Source organism: Bison bison, unplaced genomic scaffold (assembly GCF_000754665.1).
Source record: "Bison bison bison isolate TAMUID 2011002044 unplaced genomic scaffold, Bison_UMD1.0 scf7180017864118, whole genome shotgun sequence".
Classification (NCBI taxonomy): domain Eukaryota; kingdom Metazoa; phylum Chordata; class Mammalia; order Artiodactyla; family Bovidae; genus Bison; species Bison bison.
In genome coordinates this window covers 1,346,678-1,374,451 of record NW_011494690.1, presented here as the reverse complement: position 1 = coordinate 1,374,451, position 27,774 = coordinate 1,346,678, and the positions used below count along the sequence as shown (strand labels likewise).

The 27,774-nt window shown below is 40.4% G+C and overlaps 1 protein-coding gene across 2 annotated transcripts in view; it reads left to right on the top strand.

Moving 5' to 3' along the window:
* The first annotated feature begins 1,356 nt into the window (after positions 1 to 1,356).
* The window catches only part of TMOD2 (tropomodulin 2 (neuronal)), a 38,494-nt gene continuing 12,076 nt past the window's right edge, over positions 1,357 to 27,774 (top strand). The window contains exons 1-7 of one of the 2 annotated variants that reach the window (XM_010839483.1): positions 1,357 to 1,546; positions 3,037 to 3,193; positions 6,637 to 6,759; positions 9,335 to 9,421; positions 15,648 to 15,778; positions 17,764 to 17,871; positions 23,551 to 23,694. In XM_010839483.1, the coding sequence (XP_010837785.1) occupies positions 1,421 to 1,546; positions 3,037 to 3,193; positions 6,637 to 6,759; positions 9,335 to 9,421; positions 15,648 to 15,778; positions 17,764 to 17,871; positions 23,551 to 23,694 (876 nt within the window). In that variant the 5' untranslated portion in view covers positions 1,357 to 1,420. The remainder of the gene's footprint in view (positions 1,547 to 3,036; positions 3,194 to 6,636; positions 6,760 to 9,334; positions 9,422 to 15,647; positions 15,779 to 17,763; positions 17,872 to 23,550; positions 23,695 to 27,774) is intronic. The other variant, XM_010839484.1, reaches the window with a different exon arrangement.

Genomic DNA, 27,774 nt, shown 5'->3' with positions numbered 1-27,774 from the left:
AGATATGCAGATGACACCACCCTTATGGCAGAAAGCAAAGAGGAACTAAAGAGCCTCTTGATGAAAGTGAAAGAGGAGAGTGAAAAAATTGGCTTAAAACTCAACATTCAGAAAACCAAGATCATGGCATCTGGTCCCATTACTTCATGGCAGATAGATGGGGAAACAATGGAAACTGTTACAGAGTTTATTTATTTGGGCTCCAAAATCACTGCAGTTGGTGACTACAGCCATGAAATTAGAAGACGCTTGCTCCTTGGAAGAAAAGTTATGACCAACCTAGAGAGCATATTCAAAAGCAGAGATATTACTTTGCCAACAAAGGCCCATCTAGTCAAAGCTATGGTTTTTCCCTTAGTCATGAATGGATGTGAGAGTTGGACTATAAAGAAAGCTGAGCACCGAAGAATTTGATGCCTTTGAACTGTGGTGCTGGAGAAGACTCTTGAGAGTCCCTTGGACTGCAAGGAGATCCAACCAGTTCATCCTAAAGGAGATAAGTCCTGAGTATTCATTGGAAGGACTGATGTTAAAGCTGAAACTCTAATCCTTTGGCCACCTGATAGGAAGAGCTGACTCATTTGAAAAAGACCCTGACACTGGGAAAGATTGAAGGTGAAAGGAGAAGAGGATGACGGAGGATGAGATGGTTGGATGGCATCACTGACTCAATGGACATGAGCTTGATCAAACTCCGGGACATTGTGAAGAACAGAGAAGCCTGGCATGCTGCAGTCCATGGGATCACAAAGAGTCAGACACGACTGAGCGACTGAACTTAAGCTGAAACTGAATAAGGGGGAGGAGTATTCCAGCTGTTTGGGGAAAAGGGTGGAGATTTCCAGGAAATGGGCCACTGCCCACTTTTTGGCCTTTGCTGGTTGACCTCAGAACTGTCCTGGCTCCTGTGGGTGTGTCATTTAGATGCTAATGTGTTACAGTGAGCATATAATAAGGCTCAATGTTTACTGGAAGTCATATCTTCTGCCACCTTGGACCTTGTTGGTTCTAACCAATTTTTGTCATGTCCTATGGCTATGTCATTCTTTTAAAAGTTGTGCCCTGCCCCCTTGCCTCATGTTTCACTTGGCCTCAGAATATTCATCTGTAAAATGTGATATCTATATCTCTCCAGGCTTCCTTTCCACGTCATTGTAAAAATCTAAATAAGGGAGATAATATGCATGAAAATACTTTGTAAGCACACAGGCTGTGATGAAGATAATACTACTTATTTTGTTGACTGTTTCGTCCAGTGGAAAGACTCCATAGGCAGATAGCATAGCTCTGTCTCCTGCTAATAAGTCCTATTTATCAAAAGGAGGTAACAGTCTTTCTTTCTTCTTATTAGTATTCTGAAGTCTTAGGAAGCTGGCACAGTTAAATGTTCGTGGCCCATGAGAAAGGCATATGAGAAACCATGGCACTCCCTTTTCAAAAAGAGCTGGAGAAATACAAGAACATTGATGAAGATGAGCTTCTTGGCAAACTCTCAGAAGAGGAACTGAAACAGTTGGAAAATGTTCTTGATGACCTAGATCCTGAGGTTAGTGACCTGGAACTGAAGCAGGTGGTTAGTGATAAGGTGGGATGCATGATATAGCATGTCCTTAAACAATAATATAGGAATCCCTGAACTACAAATGCAGAGTCTGTGTTCTTCCCTAATTGGTTCTGAATCACTTACTTTTTTATAAACCATGGAGAACCTCAGTAGCCACATATTTGATATGGCAATTTCATTTCTCAAAAACCAGTTTAATGTAAATGCCAGAAAATATTTTCCATTGACTCCAAGAAGGACTAGACTGACTTATGGAAAAAGAAAAGAAAAAGAAAGAGGAAAGAAACATGACCAAGTTTATTCTGAGTCATGTATTCTGCTGGGCCCAGGAGTCCTTTACTTAAATTATATTATCCCCATTTCATAAATAAGGGGACAGACCAGGAAAAGTAATTTACATAAGATCCCATACTGGTAACCTGGTAAATGTCAGAGATGGTATTTAAACCAAATCTTTAGCCCCCAAAGCAGATATTTTTAATATCTCATTTCTTTAATATATATAAACAAGTTAAAATCTTGGTGATCTCACAATAATGGATATATTAGAATAACTGTAACTGTAATATCAAATAGATTTAAATGGAGCATTTCATGTTTTTATGAGCTCTTACAAAGGTAAATAGCTTGTTATAATGTTTGTTTATCAAGCACTTTCTTCAGCCCTGCTAGTATTATCTCAAACTTAGAGGCAGAGACATCTAAAATAGTGATTTTACTATAAATAAAAACATCCACTAAAATATTTATATGATATTCTATAATGCCAGATAATTTGGAATTTTTTTTACTTTAAAAAATGCAAGTATCTTTTTTTGCTTTTGAAACTTAAAAGAGATACCTCTATGTTTCATCAAGCAGATATCAATAGCTATCATAATGTTCACTTACCAGCTTGGATGTTTCCCAGGAGAGATTAGAAATGAGTGTGGGGACTTCCCTGGTGGTCTAGTGGTTGAGAATCCACCTTCCAATGCAAGGGAGATGGGTTCGATCCCTGGATGGGAAATGTAAGATCCCACATGACTCAGAAGAACTAAACCTGAGTGCCACACCTAGAGAAGCCCACAAGACAATGAAGACCCAACACAGCCAAAAAAACCTTTTTAAAATAAAAAATAAAAAAAGAAGAGAGTGTGGCCATATTGGCTCTTCCATATGCATCCCTGGGAGCACTGCTGGACAAACCTAAGTGGGATCTATAAGGAAAGAGGCTGTGAAGGGTGGCTTGTTCTAGAAGGCAGCTGCAGCAATCTGAGGCTGTTTCAGCCGCCTGAGTTCTGCCTGAGCTCTTTGGGATCACCCGCCGTCAACACAGAATGTTAGAGTGAATAGGGCCTCAAAGATACGCCAGAGCTCCAGCCCTCATCTCTGTGAGGTGTGCTCTGCCCAAGTTCCCCCTACACAGCAGGGGTCAGGGAGGGAAAACATATCAGACACCCCCTTTCCTGCTCATTCCTCTGTCTCATCAGAGTGCACTGCTGCCAGCTGGATTTCGACAGAAAGACCAGACACAGAAAGCAGCCACGGGCCCGTTTGACCGCGAACACCTCCTTATGTACCTGGAGAAGGAGGCTTTGGAGCAGAAAGACAGGGAAGACTTTGTGCCCTTCACCGGAGAAAAGAAAGGTAAGGACCACAGGTGCAGTCTGACAACATAAGTACCCCAGTGTATTGTTGTGGAGGGTCAGGTGAGGGAACTGGCCTGACAGTGGGAACTAAGCCTGAACTGGATTCAGTAGGATTAAAAGCATCGTAGCTGGTGGACATATGTGTGTGGACACATGTCCAGACCCACAGACCATACACCATCAAGGATGAGTCCTGCATGTCTCTACAAATGACCCAATTGTGTTCCTTTTTATGGCCGAGTAATATTCCATTGTATATAGTCCACATCTTCTTTATCTATTCATCTGTTGATGGATATTTAGGTGGAGTGAAGTAAGTCAGAAAGAGAAAAAAGGGTATCATATATTAATACATATATAGAAAACTGATACAAATGAACCTATGTGCAGGGCAGGAATAGAGACAGACCTAGAGAATGGACATGTGGGCATGGCCCGGGAGGGAGGTGGGATGAATTGGGATATTGGGATTGACATACGTGCACTGCCGTGTGTAAAGAGATAGCCAGTGGGAACCTGCTGCATAGTACAGGGAGCTTGGCTCGCTGCTCTGTGGTGACTTAGATGGGTAGGATGAGGGACATGTTGGAGGAAGGGCAAAGAGGAAGGAGATCTATATATTATACATATAGCTAATTCACTTTGTTATACAATGTTATAAAGCAGCTACCCCAAAGTTTTAAAAAAAAGAGTGAACACTAATATAAACTGTAGATTTTAGGTGACAATGATGTCAGTGTAGGTTCAGCCGTTGTAACAAGTACACACTGCTGTGGGCTGTCATTAGAGGGGAGGTTGAGGGGCAGGGCAGTCATGGGAACTGTCTGTACTTCCCAATGCTAACCTAAAGCTGCTCCAAACAATGAAGTCTATTTTAAAAAAAAAAGAACCATGGCAGAAGATGTAGGCTACAAATAGAGAACAGACTAGTCGTTACCAGAAGGGAAAGAAAGGAAAGGAAGGGTGAGATAGAGGTATGGGATTAAGAAACACGAACTACTATGTATAAAGTAAGTAACAAGGATGTATTGTATAGCACAGGGAAATATAAACATTCTTTTGTGATAATTTTAAATATAATTAATTTATAAAATATTGAATCACTCTTGTATACCTAAAACTGATATAATATTATAAATTGATTATACTTCAATAAAATTTTAAAAAATACAGACTAATGTGCAGAGAAATTAAAGATCTGAACAGCAAGAACAACAAAAGAAGCTGCCAGTTCAAAAGAGAGAATATTGTCATTAGAAAAGTGTGAATCTGGCTTCTGAAACCCACACAGGTAACCATAATTTATAAAAAAAAAAAAAATCTGCTTAGCCACAAAAAGTAATAATCTGCTTGAGTAAGGGGACAGAAAAAGGAACCCATAGGCTAATCAACTGAATGTGCTGTGCTGTGCTAAATTGCTTCAGTCGTGTCCGACTCTGCAACCCTATAGACAGTAGCCCACTAGGCTCCTCTGTCCATAGAATTCTCCAGGCAAGGATACCGGAGTGCGTTGCCATGCCCTCCTCCAGGAGATCTTCCCCACCCAGGGATCTAACCTGCATCCCTTAAGTCTCCTGCATTGGCAGGTGGGTTCTTTACCACTAGCACCACCTGGGAAGCCCAAAATGAACTGAATACTTAGAGTGTAATGGTATTCAAATTCGTTTCATTAAAAAAAAAAAAAAATGTAAGCCCTAAAGAAGCAGTTTGGGAAGTGTAAAGCAGCATCAAGCGCTGGCGTGTTCCTCCTGACCAGGGCCTGTCTCAGTCGCAGGTGTCTGCCCGGGTCTGCCTCTGTTAGATGCTTCCGCTAGAGGCCAGTGCACTTAATCATCTGTTCCTCTAGCACCTACCAGCCACCTCCTGGCCTCAGAGCCCTGTGCCAGGTGCTGGGACCACAGGGCAGACCCTGCCCTGCCCTCAGGGAGCATGTGGTCTAGTGAGAAACATTCTGATAGACCTGGAAGGGGCCTGAGGAGTAAGAGGATGTTCCTTCAGCAAGGAGTGAGCTCTGAACTAAGACAGGAAAATCTTCCTCCCTAGCTCCCCACCCTGAGCTCCCCTTTGGAGGAAAAGTGGCTACCAATCCCCTATCCAGGTTCCTCAGCTGTAACAGTGACTTGGTCCCCAAAATACAACTGGAATCACTGATAACCTCGTGGTATCCATTGTCTTTTTAAAACACAGATCCGATCATGTCATTCCCTGCTTACTGTCTCAAACCATTGCCACGGTGCTCAGAGTCATGGAGAGCTCACCCCGCCCACCTCTCTGACTGCATCTCCCCTCCCCTCACTAAGCTCAGCCCCACTGTCCTCACTCCATTCCCCAAACCTGCCAAGTTCTTTTCCCACCCCAAGGTCTTCTTCTCTCTCACCTGCCTCCCCATTTTTTTACCTGCTGAGAGTCCCAGCTTAAATGTCAGGGCCTCCAGCTTTCCCTGACCTCTGTCTAAAACATGCTCCTTCTATCATGACATCCTTCTATTGCTCCCGTAGCACTGTGACAGCATTCATCCTTTTGCTTACTTCCAGTTTTGTGTGTGTGTCACATGAATCTGAGATCCGCAGTGGGACTGTGTCTCTCTTGCATCCTGGCACAGAAACTGGCATGGGGCAGGCACTGGACAACATGGATTGGAATGAATGCCATCTCAGCTTCTGTGCTGGGGCCACGGAAGCAGGAGTGCCAGCTCCTTGGCTGCTGCCTTCCCTGTGCAGCGTCATGGCGGCTCTGAACCATGTGCATCCAGTGCCCCGTGAACCACTGATGGTGTCATTTTATTAAGAAAGTAAGGCAAATAACAAATTGGGCAAATAACCAAGGTTTGCAGTGGAAACATGGAGCTGTTTCTATGGCAGCATGGTTATTGTTAGACCAATGGTGAAGGAAAAAATTAATTGTAATGTCAACTCTTCAATAAAAGGCCAATTAACTTGCAGTATTAGGGTAGTGAGAGAATAACAAGAGGAAAGCTGTCGTCTTCTGTTCTCAGAGCAGAGGTCTGGGGAGCAGCTATGGTGAATTAACTCCTGATCCAGATTAATCTGCAGATGGTTCTTAGGGGGTTAGGCGTCCAGGAGCAGCCAGAGTAATAAATAGGGGTCCAGACGGGGTGGACAGCTGCTCAGGGGAGCTTAGGAGAAGCCATATGATTGGGTTAAAGGAGCAGAGAACAAGTTTTCCAGAAAGAGTGGAAGGATCAGAGTGAGGTGTGTACAGGGCCCCAGGAAGACCACCAGTGACCCAGGAGCATGTCTAACCAGGATTCCTTAATTTCTGAGATGATGCCAATGTCACTAACCCACTAATCCTGGTTGGACCTGCATTGGTTTAATGCTTCAGCTCTTAATGACCAGAGCTGTACATTCTCTGGTTAGTTCACTTCCCCTAGAACAAGGCAGCAGCACACAATGCTTTTGTTTTTCTTCTGATTTAAAGGGAGAGTCTTTATCCCCAAAGAAAAGCCCATAGAAACTCATAAAGAAGAAAAGGTGACCCTGGACCCAGAACTGGAAGAAGCTTTGGCCAGCGCCTCCGACACTGAACTCTATGACCTTGCAGGTTAGTCCTCAGCTCTGGGAAGCTTTTCTGTCTAGCTCTGTGACCTCCAGACATGCACTGACCCCCTGGAACAGCCTCTGAGCCCCTGTGTCAGTCACTGTTGATTGTTACTATGGTATCAAGTTGACTTCAGCCATTAGGCAGCTGAGAGGCTGGATGCAGGTCACCTAAGCTCTCTGAGCAAACATTTCACTGTATCTCAGCTATAAAATGTAAAATCATATTTCAGTTGAAAAGTACCCACAGTAACACCTATCCTACAAAATCCAAGAGTTACAGTGAGAAGTCAAAGAGAAGAAATATGAAGGAGTGTTGAGAATTTAAACAACAAAATAATAGCCCTTATGCCTTCAAAAGAGCTTCACATTTGGCGTTTTATAATCACAAAATTTCCATTTCCATCACAAAATGTCTTGTTCTTTCCCACAGTCACTGTTTTTGATTCCCACTTAGTTATATTAACCTAACCATAGAGCAGAACCCATTTTACTGTTATATTTCCCCAATAAAGTACATCCATATTCAGCCCAGTCTGCTCATTTTTTCTAGTTTTCTTAACAATAGCAACAGTATAATAATAATTATTATATGTGAACTGTGAATTGGTTATACATACAGATAGAAAAAACCCAGGGAAGGGATAGTTAGGGAATTGCGGATCAAATGTACACACTGCTATATTTAAAATGGATAATCAACAAGGACCTACTGTATAGCACAGGGAACTCCACTCAGTGTTATTGGCAGTCTGAATGGGAGAGGAGTTTCGGGGAGGGGAATGGATACATGTGTATGTGTGGCTGAGTCTCTCTGCTGTGCACCTGAAACTGTCATAACATTGTTAATTGGCTAAGCTGCCGCCGCCGCCACCGCTCATTCGCTTCAGTCATGTCTGACTCTGTGCGACCTCATAGACGGCAGCCCACCAGGCTCCCCCGTCCATGGGATTTTCCAGGCAAGAATACTAGAGTGGGTTGCCATTGCCTTCTCTGGTTAATTGGCTATACTCCAATATAAAGTAAAAAGTTTTTGTTTGTTTTTTTTTTAAAGAAAAAACCCAAATAGTACAAAATAATATGTAATGAATTATATAAGCTTCCTCCCGTTTCTTGTATTTCCTTTGAAAAAGATTCCATGCATGTACCCACGTATTTGTGTGCTGATTGGATGGAAATCTGCATTATTAGGGTCATTAGGTCCCCACAGGATAGAGGTGCTTTGAAAAACAGTCCACAGCTTTGGCAAGAATTTTCACATTGTTATTCCATTGGAAGACATGAGTAATAATAATCTCCTTCCTCCCAGGAGAACCAACTCTGCCTTATTCTAAAAGTAAAACTTGACAAGGGGAGTGAAATTATAATCATAAGTTGCATAGTGAATATGGGGCCAAAGCAAGATATGCTTGTTGGATGGTCTCAGAATCCTGTGTTTATTCTCCCTAGACAAGGCCAAAAACACAGTGACAAATTCTTATTTATTTAACAAGAATTTGTAAAGCACTTAGAACAGTGCGTAACACATAGGAAGTCATTTAACCCTTGTAATAGGTAAAGTGTAATGATTATCCCTGTTTTACAGATGGGGAAACTGAGGCTTAGCGGCATTTAATGACTTCTCAAGCCATACAGATAGTACATAACAGAGTCAGGATTTAAACTCAGGCTGACTGCTCCTGACTGCTCCTCTAAACCCCTACACTCGCTGGCTCTGAACATTTACCCTTTGTTGGCTATATGGGCAGTCCTTCTAGAGTATAGTATACAGCGGATGAGGAACTCAGAGGTGGGCCCCTGCCACCATTGGCAGATTATTCTGGGATCCTCCCCCAGTAGGCCTCCTGGAATTTCTCACCTGGAGTTCGTTAAGGAAGGGAAAGCTGGGTGGGCAGTGGCAGTTAGTGCCTGCTCCGTGTTCAGTTATTGCCGGTGCTGTCTCCTGCATACTGTACTGCCCTCTGGTGTGAGTTCTGTGTAGTACAGGAGACTCAAAATCTCAGCCTGCTTACCGGACCTTTTATTGCCGACATCTCTTATTTCCCACCCTGGGATGCTCTAGAAGGGAAAAGAACCACTCTTTTCGGTACTGAGAGATGAAAGCAATGGGGAGGCTTACACTGAAAGAGGACCATGATCTTTCAGCCCTTTGTCTCCAGAAAAACTACTACATACTAGTCTATATAATTTTAGAGCTTAAAATATCATTAGACTCAGTCCCACGTTCAAATTTTACAGATGAGAAAACATAGGGATGAATCTACTTAACTAGGAGATCTAAGCAGATTTTCATTTGCTGATTTCACTTTCACTAGACCGTTGTCCCTCAGATCCTACACGACTCCAGATATATAGATGTAGAAAGATGTAAAGAATGCTAGTGATCTTAGGAGGAGGGATTAAAAAAAAAGCTTATTTAATACTATACATGTGTCACACACTTTGCAAGACAAGTGAGGTCAAGAGACTTATCTTTATGGTATGAAGAATTGTTCTGCAAAGGGAAAATTAACAATGTGGATATCTTAACAAGCTTTCTCAAACTTAAGTTTTATTCACAGATTATTTTTGCTTTTCAGCTGTTCTTGGAGTACACAATTTGCTCAACAATCCCAAGTTTGATGAAGAAACAACCAACACAAAAGGTGGCAAAGGGCCTGTGAGAAGTAAGTTGACATGAAATATGTGGTTTTATGAAACCTGGGAGCCTCTGGGTATTGCTGATAGGAGAGAGGCTTGTTGACTGGGCCCCTGGGGAGTCTGGAATTCTTTTAGGCTTTGAAGGTGGATTTTGTCAGTTCACCAAGGATCACTGGGCTGTGAGTAATCAGATCAGAATAAGTGGCCAGCACTGGGAGCCCTGTCTGGCAGTGTGACTAGTACCGATCAGAGTGTGTTGCCCAGAACACACTCCTGGTGAAAGTGAAAGTCACTCAGTCGTGTCTGACTCTTTGCAACCCCATGGACTATATAGTCCATGGAATTCTCTAGGCCAGAATACTAGAGTAGGTAGCCTTTCCCTTCTCCAGGGAATCTTCCCAACCCAGAGATCGAACCCAGGTCTCCCACATTGCAGGCGGATTCTTTACCAGCTGAGCCACAAGGGAAGCCCAAGAATACTGGAGTGGGTAGCCTATCCCTTCTGCAGGGGATCTTCCCAACCCAGGAATCGAACCATGATCTTCTGCATTGCAGGCAAATTCTCTCCTGATAGGTTCAGTCAAAGGAGGAAATGACAGATAAAAAGGTTTGCTTAGCACAGAAAGGAGAGTTTTATGTCATAATGACGCTTTAATTAGCTATAGTATTTTAGCTAAGTTTTCCTTCTCTATTCGAGAAACGTCTTTTTGTCTTAATTATGGATGTTTGTGATTGTTGCTGTTGTTCAGTGGCCAAGTCATGTCTGACTCTTTGCAACTCCTTGGACTGCAGCATGCCAGGCTTCCCTGTCTTCCAGAGTTTGCTCAAACTCATGTCCATTGAGTCAGCAATGTCATCCAATCATTTCATCCTCCGTTGCCCTCTTTTCTTCTTGCCCTCAATCTTTCCCCGCATCAGGGTCTTTTCCAATGAGTCAGCTCTTCGTATCAGGTGGTCAAAGTATCGGAGCTTCAGCTTTAGCATCAGTTCTTCCAAAGAATATTCAGAGTTGATTTCCTGTAGTATTTTAGATAAATTTCCTTCTCTGTTCGATTGCCTCTTTGTCTCAATAATGGATGTTTGTCATTAGAATTTGAGTACCTACTTCCCCCAGAAAGCATGAAAGACACACTGGTGTGGATTTGCCACAGAACATTCCAGACCACTCTCTTCTTTGTCACCATTTTCTGGAGAAATGTACCCTTCATTAGCCTCTCTCCCTTACTCATTCATCAGTCATTTACTAAATATTTACTGTCAGGAACATTCTAGGCTTAGGTACAAAGGTAAAAGAGATGGTGCCTGCCCAAAGGAACTTATCTATCTGTGGGAGGGACGGATCAATAATCAAATAATTTCAGTACAGTGTGATACAGCTGTTAGGAAACCTCACAGAAGATCACAGCTTTTCTTAATAAAATTATAGTTTATTCTCTCTAATGGTGACTTTGGCAATGCTTTCTAGTCTCAGCAATGTGTCTGTCAACCACCATTTATACTGGGTAATTTACCCAGACAGTGAGCAATATTCCTTTTATTTTCCTTCTGGTTTCTTATGCATACAAATGAAAAATATTCATCCTTTTAATCTCAATACCAAAATGTAACATTCTGACAACATGTTTGTTATGAAAAAAAAAGTCTGATGCATAGCCTACTGGGCTGTTATACATACACATACACACATATCATTAACTTTTTAAAATACTATTTTTTTAGAGCAGTTTTGTGTTAACTGCAAAATTGAGAGAAAGGTACCGAGATATGCCGTTCCATATGCACAGCCTCTCCACTTAGCTATATCCTGCACAGAGTGGTGCATTTAATGAACCATTGTAGGTTACACTTAATGAACCTACACTGACACATCATTATCACTCTGAGCCCAAAGTTTACAACAGGGCTCTCTGCTGGGTTTGTATATTCTGTGGGTTTGCATAAATGCACAATGACAGGTTTCCACCACTACAGTATCAGGCAGAGTGGTGTCACTGTCCTGAAACTTCTCTGTGCTCTGCCTGTTCATCTTTCCTTCCCCACTAACCTCTGGCAACTGCTGATCTTTTAACTCTCTCCATCATTATGCCTTTTCCAGAATGTCATATATTTGGAATCATATAGTATGTAGCCTATTCAGACTGGTTTCTTTCACTTAGTGATATGCATTTAAGGTTCCTCTGTGTCTTTTCAAGATTTGATAGAGCCTTTCTTTTTTTTTATTGTAACAGTAACAGTTGATGTACAATATTATATAAGTTATGGGTATACAGCATAGTGATTCAGTTTTTAAAGGTTATGCTCCATTAATAGTTATTATATATTATCATGGAGTTGGCTATATTCCCTATGTTATATAATATATCCCATAGTTCATTTTATTCATAAGAATTCGTACTTCTTAATTCTCTATTAAAATAATTCTCTAATTAAGAGAATTCTTAATTCTCTGTCTTGCTCCTCCCCTCTTTCCTCTCCCCACTGGTAACCACCAGTTTGTTCTCTGTATATGTGAGTTTACTTCCTTTTTGTTATATTCACTAATTTGTTCTTTTAAGATTCACATATAAGTGACATCTTAAAGTAGTTGTCTTTCTCTGTCTGACTTATTTCACTTAGCATACTACCTTCCAAGTTAATCCATGTTGTTGTAAAGTGGTAAAATTTCATTCTTTATCATGGTTGAGTAGTAGCCCATATTTGTTTGTACATATGTGTATATATTATCATTCATCTGTTGATATATGTTTAGGCTGCTCCCATATCTTGGCAATTGTAAATAATACTTCTGTGAACATGGGGATGCATGTGTCTTTTCAAATTAGTGTTTTTGCTTATTTTAGACATATGCCCAGGAGTGGAATTGCTAAATCATGTGGCAGTGATAGATCATTTCTTTTTAACACTGAATAATGTTCCATTATTTGGATATACCACAGTTTATCAGATCACCTACTGAAGGACATCTTAGTTGCTTCCAAATTTTATAAATTAAGAGTAAAGCTGCTACAAATATCTGTGTTCAGATTTTGGACATAAATTTTAAACTCCTTTGGATAAACATAAAGGAGCATGATTGCTGAATCTTATGGTAAGATGTTTGGTTTTGAATTCCATGAGCAATGAATGAGAATTTCTGTTGTTCCGCATCCTCACCAGCATTTGGTTTTGTCAATGTTCCGGATTTTGGTCATTCTAATAGGTATGTAGTGGTGTGTCACTATTTTAATTTGCATTTCCCTAATAACATATGATGTGGAGCATCTTTTCATATGCCTATTTTTCATTTGTATATCTTCTTTGGTGAGATATCTCTTAACATTTTTGGCTTATTTTTAAAATCATGTTGTTTCCTTATCATTGAGTTTTAAGAGTTCTTGTATATATTGGATAAGTGCTTTATCATATGTATCTTTTTTCTGATTTTTTTTAAGGAATCAAAGATTTTTTAAATTATATAATATTTTACAAATTGCAAAAGTTTCACACAGTTCAGTTCAGTCACTCAGTCACATCCAACTCTTTGCAAGCCCATGGACTGCAGCACGCCAGGCTTCCCTGTCAATCACCAACTCCCAGAGCTTGCTCAAACTCATGTCCATTGAGTCAGTGATGCCATCCAACCATCTCATCCTCTGTCATCCCCTTCTCCTCCTGTCTTCAATCTTTCCCAGCATCAGGGTCTTTCCCAATGAGTAACTTCTTTGCATCAGGTGGTCAAAGTATTGAAACTTCAGCTTGAGCATCAGTCCTTCCAATGAATATTCAGGATTGATTTCCTTTAGGATGACTGGTTTGATCTTGCAGCCCAAGGGACTCTCAAGTCTTCTCCAACACCACAGTTCAAAAGCATCAATTCTTTGGCACTCAGCTTTCTTTATAGTCCAACTCTCACATCCATACGACTACTGGAAAAACCATAGCTTTGACTAGATAGACCTTTGTCAGCAAAATAATGTCTCTGCTTTTTAATATGCTGTCTAGGTTGGTCATAGCTTTTCTTCCGAAGAGCAAGCATCTTTTAATTTCATGGCTTCAGTCACCATCTGCAGTGATTTTAGAGCCCCCCAAAATAAAGTCTGTCACTGTTTCCATTGTTTCCCCATCTATTTGCCATGAAGTGATGAGACCAGATGCCATGATCTTGGTTTTTTGAATGTTGAGTTTTAAGCCAGCTTTTCCACTCTCCTCTTTCACTTTCATCAAGAGGCTCTTTAGTTCCTCTCTTTAGTTCCTCTTCACTTTCTGCCATAAGGGTGGTATCATCTGCATATCTGAGGTTATTGATGTTTCTGCTGGCATTCTTGATTCCAGCTTGTGCTTCATCCAGCCCGGCATTCATTCCACATGATGTACTCTGCATATAAGTTAAATAAACAGGGAGACAATATACAGCCTTGATGTATTCACACACATGATTTCAAATAATCCCATAACAACCCTTTTTTTCACTATACCAATATAGTGTCCCTCGCCTTCTCCTTCTCCCCACTGGTAACCACTAGTTTTTTCTCTATATCTGTGAGTCTATCAGATGTGTCTTTTGCAAATATTTTCTCCCAGTCTGTGCTTTTTCTCCCCATTGCTCTTGAGAGTATTTTCTGCAGAGTATAAATGTTTAATTTGAATGCATGTCAGTTTATCAATTCTTCCTTTTAAGGATTAGGCCTTTAGGGCTGTATCTAAAACTTCATCTTCAAACCCAAGGTCATCTAGATTTTATCCTATGTTATCTCCTAGGAGTTCTGTAGTTTTTCATTTAAATCTAGGTCTATGATCTGTTTTGAGTTAATTTTTGTGAAGAGTGTAAAGTCTGTGTGTGCGTACTAAGTCACTTCAGTCGTGTCCAACTCTTTGCAACCCTATGGATGGTAGGTAGCCTGCCAGGCTTCTCTGTCCATGGAATTCTCCAGCAAGAATACTGGAGTGGGTTGTCATGCCCTCCTCCAAGGGATCTTCCCACCCCGTGGATTGAACCAGCTCTTACATCTGCATTGGCAGGTGGGTTCTTTACCACTAGCAGCACCTGAGAAGCCCATAAGGTCTGTATCTAGATTCTGTTATTTTTCCTTCATGTTGATGTCCAGTTGTTCCAGCAACATTTGTTGAAAAGGCTACTTTTTTCTCCACTATTTTACCTTTGCTGCTTTGTCAAAGATCAATTGATTTTATTTATGTGGGTCTATTTGTGGGCTCTCTATTCTGTTCCACTGATATATTTGCATATTTTCACCAATATCACTATCTTTCTTCCTATAGCTTTAAGTCTTCTTTAGGTTGAATTGCTGGATTTGTTTTTCTCTTTCAATATTGTTCTGGCTATTCTGTGTAGTTTTCCTCTTTATATAAACTTTATAATCATTTTTTAATATCTGCAAACTAAATTTCTGAGATTTTGATTGGGATTGCATTGCATTTGGGAAAAACTGATATCTTGACAACACTGAATATTTCTGTACATGGAATATCTCTCCTTCCCACTAACAATATATGAAAATGCTTTTTCATCCACGTTGTTGCTGACTGTGAATATTATCTTTTTACATTTTTTGGCAAATCAAACGGTATCTTATTTTTAAATTTCTCGGAATTTAATTACTTTTTATATTTTTTTGGTTGACTGATAGAGATTCCTCTGATCATTAGCTGTTCATTTTCCACTGGGTTATCTTACTGCCTTGTAGAAGCTCTGTGTATATTGAGATATGAACCCTTTGTGTGTTACATACATTGCAAACATTTTCTGTTAACTGCTTTTGAGAATTCTTCCACTTTTCTTTTCTATTCCTTTCTCTTCCTATACCATCCTCAAAATTAGAGCTCCAAGATGGAAATCAGAGGATGGGCCAGGGGAGAATTAAGGTTTAGGAAATAAAGGAACTCATTTTTGTGCATCTTAGATTCTTTGGTTTGGTTATTATAGTTTGAAAGAGGTCCGTATGGAGCAGCTATAACTACCTGTGGATATTCTTTTAGGAGTTTGAGTTTGCTGTAGAGCCTCCTGCACTTTTGGCTCCATGGAGCATCAACCACTGAGACTTCTCATTGCAGCTGAAAACACTAACCTGGAAGGCTGTAACTCAGAGCCACACCATTCCTCTGCTTGCTGAGTTGAGAATAAGCTTGCTGTCACTGATATTAGAATATTATTGGAATCACCACATATGAAAACAAGGTCATTTGGGGAGAAGTTGTCTCTGATTTTTATGGGAGAGACCTTACATTTTATTTTTAAAATTTAAACTTGTGTCTTAGATGTGGTCAAAGGTGAAAAGGTCAAGCCAGTATTTGAGGAACCACCCAATCCCACAAATGTGGAAGTAAGTCTACAGCAGATGAAAGCCAATGACCCCAGCTTGCAAGAAGTCAACCTCAACAACATTAAGGTATTTCATTATGATTGCTGTCAGTCACTTGATTTATCGTTCAGTCAGAAAACTTACTGGAGATGACTGCCTGCCTTTACACATGTTCTAAATCCTTTATAGTCGCTGATTTTGAGGCAAAATATCCTATTCAGAGGAGTGGATTTATTTGCTCAATGCTATGTGGCATCCTGGATGGGAAGGGAGTTTGGGGGAGAATGAATACACGTGTATGTATTGCTAAGTCCCTTTGATGTCCACCTGAAGCTATCACAACATTGTTAATTGGCTATTCTCTAATATATAAAATAAAAAGTTAAAAAATGATAATAAATGTTTTAAATAAATTAAGTAGGTTTAAAAAAAGAGAATTATTTCTAGAATTCTTTGAAAAGAATTACAGTACTTGTGTTAAACAACTGTTATTAGTTATCTACTACTGAGGAACAAATTACCCAAAAACTTAGAGGCTTAAAACGACAAACAGTTTATTATTTCACATAATTTCTGAGTGTCAGGAATCTGAGAGTGACATGGCTGGGTAGCTGTGGCTCAGGGTCTCAGATGAGGCTGTAGTAAAGCTGTCAGCCAGAGCTGCAGTCGTCTCAAGGCTTGACCAGGGCTTGGGGCTCCATTTGCAAGAGGGTGCACTCATGTGACTGTTGGCAGGAGCCTCAGTTCCTCAGCACATGGACCTCTTAATAGGGCCGCCAACATATCTTCACGTCATGACAACTTGCTTCCCCCAGAGCAAATGACCCAAGAGAAAAAGAGAGAGTAAACTGAAAGCCACAATGTCTTTTATAGCCTATTCTCTGAAGTCACTTCTGCTTTGACAATGTCTTAGCACTCTGAAAGGGAGGAGAAATTGTGTTGTGTGTGAGAGGGAGAGAGAGAAAGAATGAGGGAAAGAGAAAACACTAGCTGACACCTTTTGTGTTCCTTCTTATTAGGCCAATTTCTAGCATTTAATAACATCAACTAATTTTTATTGACTACTAGCTATGTGACATATACGTTGCTAAATACTTGAAATTCATTATCTCATTTAATCCTTAGTGGGACTTTAAAAGACTCCAGTGTCCCCAGTCACAGAGCTGGCCTGTAGTGCTCCATGAACTCATGGTAGCCTCTAGCTGTGCCCCGTACTGCCTGCCTCTCCGGTGCTCAGTACTGTGCTAAGTGCTATGGAAGGGGGAATAAGATTCATTCAGTCTCGATTCTGAAGAACTTAAATTAGGAGCAAAACACTAGGCGGATAATTATAACGTGATGTGGTAAGCCCCCAAATTCTGCAGAATTGCAGGTAAGGGAAGTTGATTCTGCCTAAGAGAATCAATAAACAAAGGAGGTGATATTTCTGCTGGGTCTTGAAAGATGAGTTAGAGCTAGTTTAATTCTAGTCTGGCTAGAATATAGAGAATGAAAGAGAAAAAGAGGGAAGGGTGGTGTGTGCATAATTCGGAGGATAAACAGAAGTGATGCCCGAGTGTCACACTGTTAGATTCCCTTATTGGACACTAAGTGGTGCTATTGGCTCTGGATAGGTTGGTTGCTAGAGATGGACGATCGATGTCTTTTAGAGAGGATAAAATCTAAGGTACATCTAAGTCACCAAAATACGAACCTTCAAATTGTGAACTTTCAAAGATGCACACACACTTGCCAGCCCCTGTGTGTCAGCTGTTGTACTGTACTATTGTACTTTTCAAGGTACTGTACTGTAAGATTAAAAACATTTGTTTTTTCTGTTTGTTTTTTATATATGTATTATTTGTGTGAAAAAGTATTATACACCTGTTACACAGTATTATCTAGCTGATTGTGTTAGTTGGGTACCTAGGCTAACTTTGTTGGAGTTACATACACATTGGACCTAGGAATGTGCTCTCAGAACGAAACTCATGCGTAGGTCGGGGAACTGCTGTATGTAAAAGCTGTGGGTCCTGAGCTTAGGGTGAAGGTGCTATAGAAGGATTCATCAACAATCTGTGTCTTTCTCACAGAACATTCCAATTCCAACCCTGAAGGAATTTGCAAAGGCTCTGGAGACCAACACTCACGTGAAAAAGTTCAGTCTGGCCGCAACCCGCAGCAATGACCCTGTGGCAATTGTGAGTAGAATCCCTAGAAATACAGCCCTCAGATATTTAATTCAGTAGAAGCTATTTGTAATTTGTTTTATCAATTAACAATGTTCAGATCTGGTCAATGTATTTTCTGTATAATTAATAAACAAAATTAGTTATAATGAGATGGTAAAACAAGAACCCACAAGTCAGGCACTTTGAATTCACTAGAATTTTGTTAACACTACAATATTAGGAGAAAGATATTAGATTAGGCATCTAGCTAAATAAATATTTAGATTTTGTTCTATTCTTAGTACAAATTTTCTGAAACGTTTGCACCTGCAGTAGCATTCCATCACAATAAATGGATATGAGACCCCTCCTCCATGAAAGCCTATAGGAAGCCTTCAGCACATAGAAAAAATGTTAACATATATTTCATTTTAATCTTTTAAGTGGATTCATATGTCTCAAAAATATTTTAAACAACCAAATCTTAAAACATTTTTGTTTGATATTGTTAACCAGAAGATGAAAAAAAAAACAAAAAGGTCTATTCCTTCTATGCGCCTTAGTTGATTCAGGTAAATAAGGAAACCCCTGAGCTGAGCCCAAGTAAATACTACTACTGTTATTACATTAATACTACTGTTATTCCTCCTATTAATAGCTCACATTTCTTGAGCAATTAGTAACTGCCAGCTCTGATCCCTGTCGTTTGCTTGGTCATCTCACTGAATCCTCAGTACACACAATGAGGTGTGAACTGTTATTAGTTCCTACTCTAACAAATGAGCAGTGTGAGGCTCAGAAAGGTTAAGTAACTTTTCCAAAGTAACCCAATCAGCAAAGGACAGAGCCAGGATTCATCACCGGGTCCTGGTTCCACAATCAAAATACCTAACCACCCAGCTATGCTATATTTAAATACATTACCTCACTGTTGTAATGTTTGCTAAACTATGCCAGTTGTCAGAAGCCTGAGCATTAGGCCACATCAATGGTTCTACAGGATCTGATGCTCAGCACTTGAAAAATAAAAGTTTCTCGACTTGATGATTTGATTTAAAGTAACATGTCTTTTGGAAGATTTAAAATAGCATTAAAAAGGGACAGCAAGAAAGTAATGCTACCCACCATGGTGCTGGTACAGAGTAGATGTTGAAAAACAAGTATTGAAAAATACTTGTTAAATGAATGAATGGATGTGCCCTCTAACCTCTGAGCAATAGGCAGTATTTCCATGATGACGACAGCAAATGTGAAGTAAGCACTCATGTAAGAAAGGGGCTAAGCTACAGAACAATGTTTTCACCAGCAATTATTACATGTCTAAATTTGTAGGTTGAAAGCAGTTTTGAATTTGAAGCCTATCATTGAAATAGAAAAAGAACAGAACTAGATCATTGGCGAGGTAAAGTTAACAATTTAGGGGTTCTTATCTGTGTATGATTTTGTGTGTAATCTCTGCCCTTTACTAGATTTGTTTTCAGTTAAGCAAAAACATTCACAGTGCATTTCGTATGTAAATAACTAAAGGGATAAATAAATGATTTATAATTTATGTTTAATATAATATTTACAGTAAAATGGCAGGGATACAACTAGTTCATAGTTTACTGTCAGCACTAGTAAATAATCTAATTTCTACTCTAGGTCAAATAGATACCTTGCTAAATGGACTAATATAATATATATATCCATTACATAGCCCAATATGTTAATAATATACATTAACACACATTATAATATATTTATATTATATATTATTATATAAAATATAATATAGGCCCAAATGTATTAATAATATATTAAGATATATATTATTATATCAAATATAATAATCTGCTTGATCTAGTTTTCAATCCAACAACTATGTATTGCATGTATGCCTTGTGACAAGCACACCATACAACTGCAAGGAATAACTGTTATCCTTTAGAATGAAAAGAAAAGCCTCTTTCAGCCTTATACCTGGATGGCTTCACAAGGTCCAGCCCTCACCTGCTGACCCCAGATGGTTCCCCTTTCAGCTATGCTATCGTCAGGAAACAACTGTTCTATAGGTTGAAGATTGGTTGATTATCCCACAGGCAGCAGAGATATTCAGACTGTGATTATGGCTGAACAACTCAGTGTTGAGAATTACAAATCAGCATTAAAGCAAGAGCTTGGAGACTCTTTTCTATGTAAGGTTCAGAAACAGACTCTACAAAATACTTGTGGGATTATAGTGAATACAGACAAAATATGTGGATGTGAGATGACATTATCCCCATTTTACAGATGTGGCAACTGAGGCTCAGAGTTTGAGTGTCTTAACTAAGATTACCCAGCTTGTGACCAAGCCAGGAAGCAAATTTAAGTGATCTGTAGTCAAATTCAGTTTACCATGCTCCAAGTATTTCCATATAATCACTCCTATAGCAGGGAGTGTTAAACTTGCCACACTAGTGAATGCCAATGTAGAGAAAAGGTCCAAATATGTTATTTTTTAATGCTGTTATTAATAGGGATGCCACATAAAAATCAGAAGTTTAGGACAGCACTATCAAATAAAAATAAAATGAGAACCACAAATGTAAGCTACACATGGACCTTTAAATTTTCCAGTAACCACATTAAAAAAAATGGGTGGAATTAAATTTAATAATATATTTTATTTAAACCACCATATCCAAAATACCATCATTTCAAAATGTGTATGTAATGAGGTCTTTTGCAGTATTTTTTCCATACTACATCTTTGAAATCCCATGCATTTTAATATTTACACACATCTCAGTTCATAAGAGGCACTTTTCAAGGCCTCCATAGCCACGTGAGTCCTGTGGCTACCGCCTGCGAGGGTACAGATTTGGACAGAGCAGGAAACTGCAATTTCCTCACAACACTGTGAAGTACAGAAAGCAAACCTTCTCTTTAAAAATGTATTTCTACACTATTTATATAACCTTTAAGAAATCTAGTCTTGGTTTCACTAACGTTATTATCCCCAGCACATGTAATAGATGCTCAAATATTTGCTGAACTGCAGTGAACCTGGGCCTGGAGCCCAGGCTTGTGTTTGGCTGGGTCTCTCTTCCCTGTTTTGTTCGGTATAAGAAAAGTGTTTTCTCCAGTTTAAAAGAAATTGGCAAGATCGTGGCTACTTGCCAGTAGGTCCTGCAAGTTTTTTATAAAGGCCTAATTGCTCTGACATTTTGTTATTCTAATAGCAGAAGTAAATCCCAAAGCTTGGAGAATCCATAAGGAAAGACCTGATACATTCCTTTTTGGGGCTCTAATTAAAATGTGTACATTTACTTCTAATTAAAGACCTAGCACTGAATAAATACACTTTAATTTACATGGTGTACACTAACATCAATGCAAACCCTTGAGCTTTCCTTGTAGTTCAAACAAGTGCTTGACTAATACACAGGATTATTCTTCTAGTCCAGTGGCTCTCAACTCAGGATGATTCTGCCCTCCAGGGAACATTTGGCAGTGTCTGGAGATATTTTTGGTTGTCATGACTGGGAGGGTACTGTTGACATTTTGTGGGTCTCAGAGGCTGCTAAACCTCCCACAAGACACAGGATACCTCCCACAACAAAGAATTATCCAGCCTCAGATGTCGATAGTCTCAAGGTTGGAAAACCTGTTCTTGTCCCAAGTTGAAATCCTTCTCTTCCTTCTTCTTGTCCTTTCTGTCATAAAAACAGAGTTCAGCAGTTCCTTGTTCTTCTCCCGAGAGCAATCACTGTTAGCAGTTTGTTTTCCATCCCTTTTGTTGTTGTCTATATGATTTCAATTAAAGTGATTTTGAATCCTGGCTGAACATTAGTCACTGAAGAGCTTTTGAAAAATGCAGTCAACTACAATAATAAACTACAATAATAAAAAAAAATCAACTACAATAATAAAAAGCAAAACAAAGCAGCTGTCTAGGCCACAGTCTGAGATTCTGATTTAATTCATCTGGTGGGGCCCAAGCACTGGTATATTTTTCTAAAGCGTCCAGGTCATTCTAGTGTGCAACCAGGTAGAAATGCACTAATACATATGCACTTTTATTTTTGATTTATTATCTCAGACAGTTTTTGATTCTCCATTAGAAAATATTGGGCAACTCTTTACTCTCTCTTCTTTCTACTTCATCTTCCTTTTCTAGCTCTAAATTGTAGTTATTCTATTGTTTCACACCTTTGAGCTTTATATACTTTGTCTCATTATATTCAGTTAGGTGTATAGATTGACACCAAAAAAAAAAATTAGAACTTATCACTAGCATTTATAATTATCTGGCTGTATAAATATATTAAAGCCTCTGTTCTATGGGCCTTAAAGTCTAGTGACTAATGGCAGTCTGATTCTTGTTTCTCTGTGAGCAGATCACAGTATTTTTTCTTTCTCTATTTTCTTTCTGTCTTATTTTGAAGTAGGGCAAGGTGGAGAGAATTGATAACATTTAGAAGTTTTACATATTTCTGTTCTCTGAATATTCTGTGTTCCCTGCATAGCATGCTGACCTGTTTCGTGAACTCAACTTTTCTCTCCTGATGTTGGTTTTCCTGTTAGGTCTAGCAGTCATTGTTTGCCTGTTCATAGTTCCAAATACAGAACAAAATTGATTTGTGTAAACTGGGACTATTTCCGCTGCAGTTATGTAGATCTGGTTCACCAAAAGACCTATCCCTTAAAAGGGAAGCCCCTTTAGATTTCTCCATTTGTTACCATCTGGCAGGCCATACATTTTATTTAGTAATTATTGACTCCGCCTCTCCTGCTGAAATATAAGCTCCCTAAAACAGGAATTTTGTTTTCTCTACAGCTAGCACAAAGCAGAAGCCTGACACATAATCTTTTCCAAGTGAATGAGTGAATAAATGAACGAATGAGTGAGTGCTTTTGTAAGCAGGCAGATGAGTTGATGAGCCGCCTTCTCTGTAGTGTGTGTATGAGAAGCTAGCAGGCAACCGGGGAGTCCTCGGCAACTGCTCAAGTTGGGAGGGCTTCCCTCTGGGAGGGACATGGTTCAGTGTATTTCCATCCTGGGCATTGCCATCTCTCCTGTCCCTTCTCCCACTCTGTATCTGGTGGAAGATCTGGGGGTGCCTCCATTTCTGCACTGCTTTACTCTTGGGACCCAGCACCCTCACCGAGCCTCTTCCTGGGAGATTTCTCACTGATGGCTGTACAGGCAGTTGCTCTTTTTCAGGGAAGCTTCAGGAAGAGCTGGTGTGCCCTCCACCTGCTCTCGCTGATCCACCTGTTCCTGTTTGTAGTGAGACACCCTAATTGGGGCTTCCCAGGCGGCACAGAACCCATTTGCCAGTGCAGGAGACTTAAGAGATGTAGGTTTGATCCCTGAATCGGGAAGATCCCCTGGAGAAGGGCATGGCAACCCTCTCCAGTATTCTTGCCTGGAGAATTCCATGGACAGAGGAACATGGAGGGCTACAGTCCATGGGGTCAAAAATAGTTGGACACAACTTAGCAACTAAACAACAACAATCTTTTTTTTTTAATTTTGCAAGTATGTGGAATTTATAAATCTGAGCTGCTGAACCGAACTATTTTTATTGCATTTTTAAATTATTATCTTTGTTACTTGAAGGTATGATTTAACTAAGGTTTTCTTTAAGTACTGTAAAAAAAATATTTAATGTGGTGGCGAGAAGTTTGGTAAATAAATCTTTAGAAACCCTAAAGGTTATTTCTTTTTCACATCATAAGGCCTTTGCAGATATGCTAAAAGTAAACAAGACCTTGAAAAGTCTAAACATAGAATCCAATTTCATCACTGGTGCTGGGATCCTGGCTCTTGTAGAAGCACTGAAGGAAAATGACACGTTGATTGAGATCAAGATCGACAACCAGGTGAGTTAACTCACAGGGTACATGTGAAAGGGAGGAGTACCATAATGAGGGAGTTGACAAAGTTCTGTGAAAAAGTTTAATTTGATATTCTGGCTTCCTGGTAATTAGGACAGCTTCTGGCCTGTGGAGGGTGAGTGGGAGAACGTTTTAATAATTAAACAATGTCTAGTGGGGCAGCCTGGGACAGAAAGAGCCAGCCCTGGGCTGGTCAGGCACCGGAGGAAAGAGAGAGGAGACTGGCAGAGGTGTTGACAACAGCTTTGTCGGCCTTTGTCATCCTTGCCTGTTAGTAGGAACCTTGGCGCAGTCCTGCTCCAGTCTTGCTGTTGCCTCTTACTGGGACTATGGAAAAAAAGCAGAGTAGCCACACCCAGAAACAGCCTCCCTGCCCTGGGTTGGAGGCTGTCAGAGCCAGGCAGCAATCCCAGGCTCCTCCTGTCTGGTGCTGACCATAGAGCCTATTTAAAGGAGTTGGGATTCTCGAAGACAGCCTGGTTTAGAGTGGCAGGCCACACCCACAGTGTGATCACAGTCTCAGCTCTGCTGCAGCACTTCTTGGGGTCCCGGCAGCCAAAGCAAGCTGCTTTTCCCTGGAGACACCCCCTCCTGTACACTGAAGACCTCTTTTCCCAGCCTCAGCCTACAGAGTCTCTGGAGTTGCTCTACCGGCTTCAGCTGGCTCCTGCCTGCAAGCAACAACTCTCTGTTCTCAGCATGATGTCGTGCCCTGTCCCTTTGGCTGCAGAGATGTGTCTGCCATGGGATTCAGGAAATCTGAAAGGTCTAGACACAATGTAGTTGGAATAAAGAACCCTGGAATGGACCAGAAAGAGCGAACAAGAAGACTAGTGCTCCAAGCATCCCCTCTGTGGGGTGATGGGAAGGGCAGGGGGGGAGTGTCCTCTGCATTTCTGGGAAAATCCCTGGTCTAGACCCCACCCGAAACTATCACCTAAGCTTGGAAAGCCACGGAAGACCCATGAATAGCTCTCCTCTCCTTTATTTGGCTCCAGGACACATGGGCTGTTTCAGTGCTATATGAGTACATCCCAAATATTTCTTGAAACATACTTGTACTAAAAATTATTCATTGTCTAGTTGAAATTCAAATTTAATTTGAATTAATTAATTAGAGGTAGGTTAATCTATTCCTAGACTCCTCCTGAGGCTTGTTGCCAGGGGAGCAGGGGAGCCCCACCAGGAGACAGGCACCCTTTCAGTCTCACCCTCCCCAGAGGGCTGCATCATCAAAACAGCTTTCCTGTGCAGAGATGTGGAGTGAGTCCTCAGGAATGTGCACATGTGGCCGTACCCGCTCAGGAAGCTCACTCCTTGTATCCTGATGTGTGTCCAGCTGCTAGGCAATTAAGAGAAGATCATGAAGGGGTGGAGAGTAGGAAGACAAGCAAGAGGGAAATAGGAAGGGAGTAAAAAGGAGTGATGGTTCAGGGATGTGTATCAAATAGACTAGTATCAGGAAGAAGTTAAGAGGACTCCTGGTAAATGTTTCCAGGAGAGCTAAGACAGAAGTGGATACCTTGTTCCAAAGCAGGTTTAACTTTCTATGTTGGTTTAGGCCATTGTGAAACCCCTCATCTGAAATAATGTCCCAGATACTGTTTCTAGTTCCTCTTAAGATATTTAATACTACTTAGTTAGGGTTGCCAGATAAAATATAGTTAAATTGGAATTTCAGATAAACAAGAGTTTTTAATACAAGTGTGTCCCATGAAATATTTGGGATGTACTCATACTGAAAAATTGTTATTTTATGAAATTCAAATTTAACCACGTGTCCTGTATTTTTCTTTGCTAAATCTAGAAACTTTATACCTAGTAAATGAGCTGAAATCCTGAAAATTTAGAGTACCTTTTAAGAATGCATGTGGGGGTTTCCCTAGTGGCTCAGTGGTAAAGAATCTGTCTGACAATGCAGGAGACACGGGTTCGATCCCTAGTCCAAGAAGAGCCCACTTGCCACGGAAAAACTAAGCCCATGTGCCACAGCTACTGAGCCTGTGCTCTGGAGCCCACGAGCCACAACTACTGAGGCCATGTGCCACAGCTGCTGAAGCCTGCACACTCTAGAGCCACTCTAGAGTGCTCCACGAGAGAAGCCACTGCAATGAGAAGCCTGTGGACCACAATAGAGAATAGCCCCTCTCTACTCACCACGGAATTGGAGAAGGAAATGGCAACCCACTCCAGTGTTCTTGCCTGGAGAATCCCAGGGATGGCGGAGCCTGGTGGGCTGCCGTCTATGGGGTCGCACAAGTCGGACACGACTGAAGCGATTTAGCAGCAGCGGCAGCAGTAGGCTGTTAGAAGCAGACCTCAGTTTCCTTATCTGTATGATGAAGGGTCTGAAATAAAATAATCTCTAAGACAGTGTCTCAGGCAGGAGCAGCAGCTGAGACCAATTTAGCACCATTGCAGCAGGCACCTCCACCAAAGCTAAGGCTGCAGAAAATCCTGCACTGGGGTGGCTGCCGTGGCTAGGCTCCAGGTAAACAAGCTGTGATTGAATCAGGTGCCCCTGTGAGAAGAACAATCAGTGATGCGCATTAGTGAAACAGATGGGTAACTGCTGAATAAATCTGCGTAGAGAAAAGTGGTCACTTCAAAAAAGGTGATCTGAAGAACCGTATGCTTAAATTTTGTTTCTTTTTCTTTGTATTTAGTGACTTAAAAAAAGAGAAATATATCCAAATTATAAGAAATTTTGGTGCCCATTTATTGCCCTAGGTTTATATAACACAAGACATCTCAAAAAAGAAAAACAAAAACAAAAAGACTCAGGCTGAGAAAGATGCTCTATGCTGTATTATTTCCTCACCTTCTTTTATATGCCCTTTTCCCAATATAATTGTCTTCAGATCTTATGTCCTTTATATACACCATCGCATGCCCAACCTGTGTGTTAACCCAAATCTAGGACTCCAGATGCCTAAGCTTTGTGAAAGGAAATAGAGGGACTTTATGTCACCCTCCTTGGTCAGCTACCTCCACCCTTAGCACCTGTGCCGTACCCCGGGCACATAAGTCGTAACTACGGCAGCCCTGACCTAGGTCTCAACTCCTAGTCCAGTCCTGCTTTTCCAAAGTGTGGGTTTCCCTGGTGGCTCAGATGGTAAATAACCCACCTGTATAATGCGGGAGACCTGGGTCTTCGACCCCTGGGTTGGGAAGATCCCCTGGAGGAGGGCATGGCAACCGGCTCCAGTATTCTTGCCCAGAGAATCCCATGGACAGAGGAGCCTGGTGGGCTACAGTTCATGGCGTCATGTCATGAGCTAAAGTTGCTCATGAAGCGTTGAGGTCAGTATCTCTAACATTTTTGCTGCCTCTCCCTCCCATAACCTTACATTGCCGATTGCTGAGCACACTAATCTCTATTCTGTGGATATCCAGAATTGTTATTGTCTGACTGGAAATATCACATTTTGTTCTTTTCTTGAGGAAAAACTCGTTTGATAGGTTGCTGGATGAAAAAGAGGAGCAGAGTTAATCCTTAGAACTTGCCTAGGACATAGAAATTCCTTCACTAACTTTTCTTCCTCATGTACTCAGTACTTAAATTTTCCAAATTTAAAAGGTATATATATTAAAATATATGTTTCAATATAGTATTATATTTAAAAGGTATTATAATAATATATAATTTAATGTATTTAACTGATATGTAATTTAATACATTTAATCAAAATTGCGTGAGTCAGGCACAGACATAGTCTTGGCAGAACTATAGGGTCCAGAAACACAGCCTAGTACACCTGAGAATTTTGCAGCAAGGTAGCATTTTAACTCAGTAGGGGAACAAATTAAGTAAAAGATGGTGGGACTTCTCACTAGCATTTTTTAAAAAATTTTATCGGAGTATAGTTGATTTACAATGTGACTCTCCAGCATTTTGGAACAAAATGACATTGGGGCTATATCTTAATTATTCTGCTAAAATTCATTCCAGGTAAAATGAAGATTTAAATATTAAAATATATGAAATCATAAAACAAATGAAAGAAACCAGAAGTGGAGAGGTTTCCTCAGCATGACATAGAATCTAAGAGACACGAATTTGAC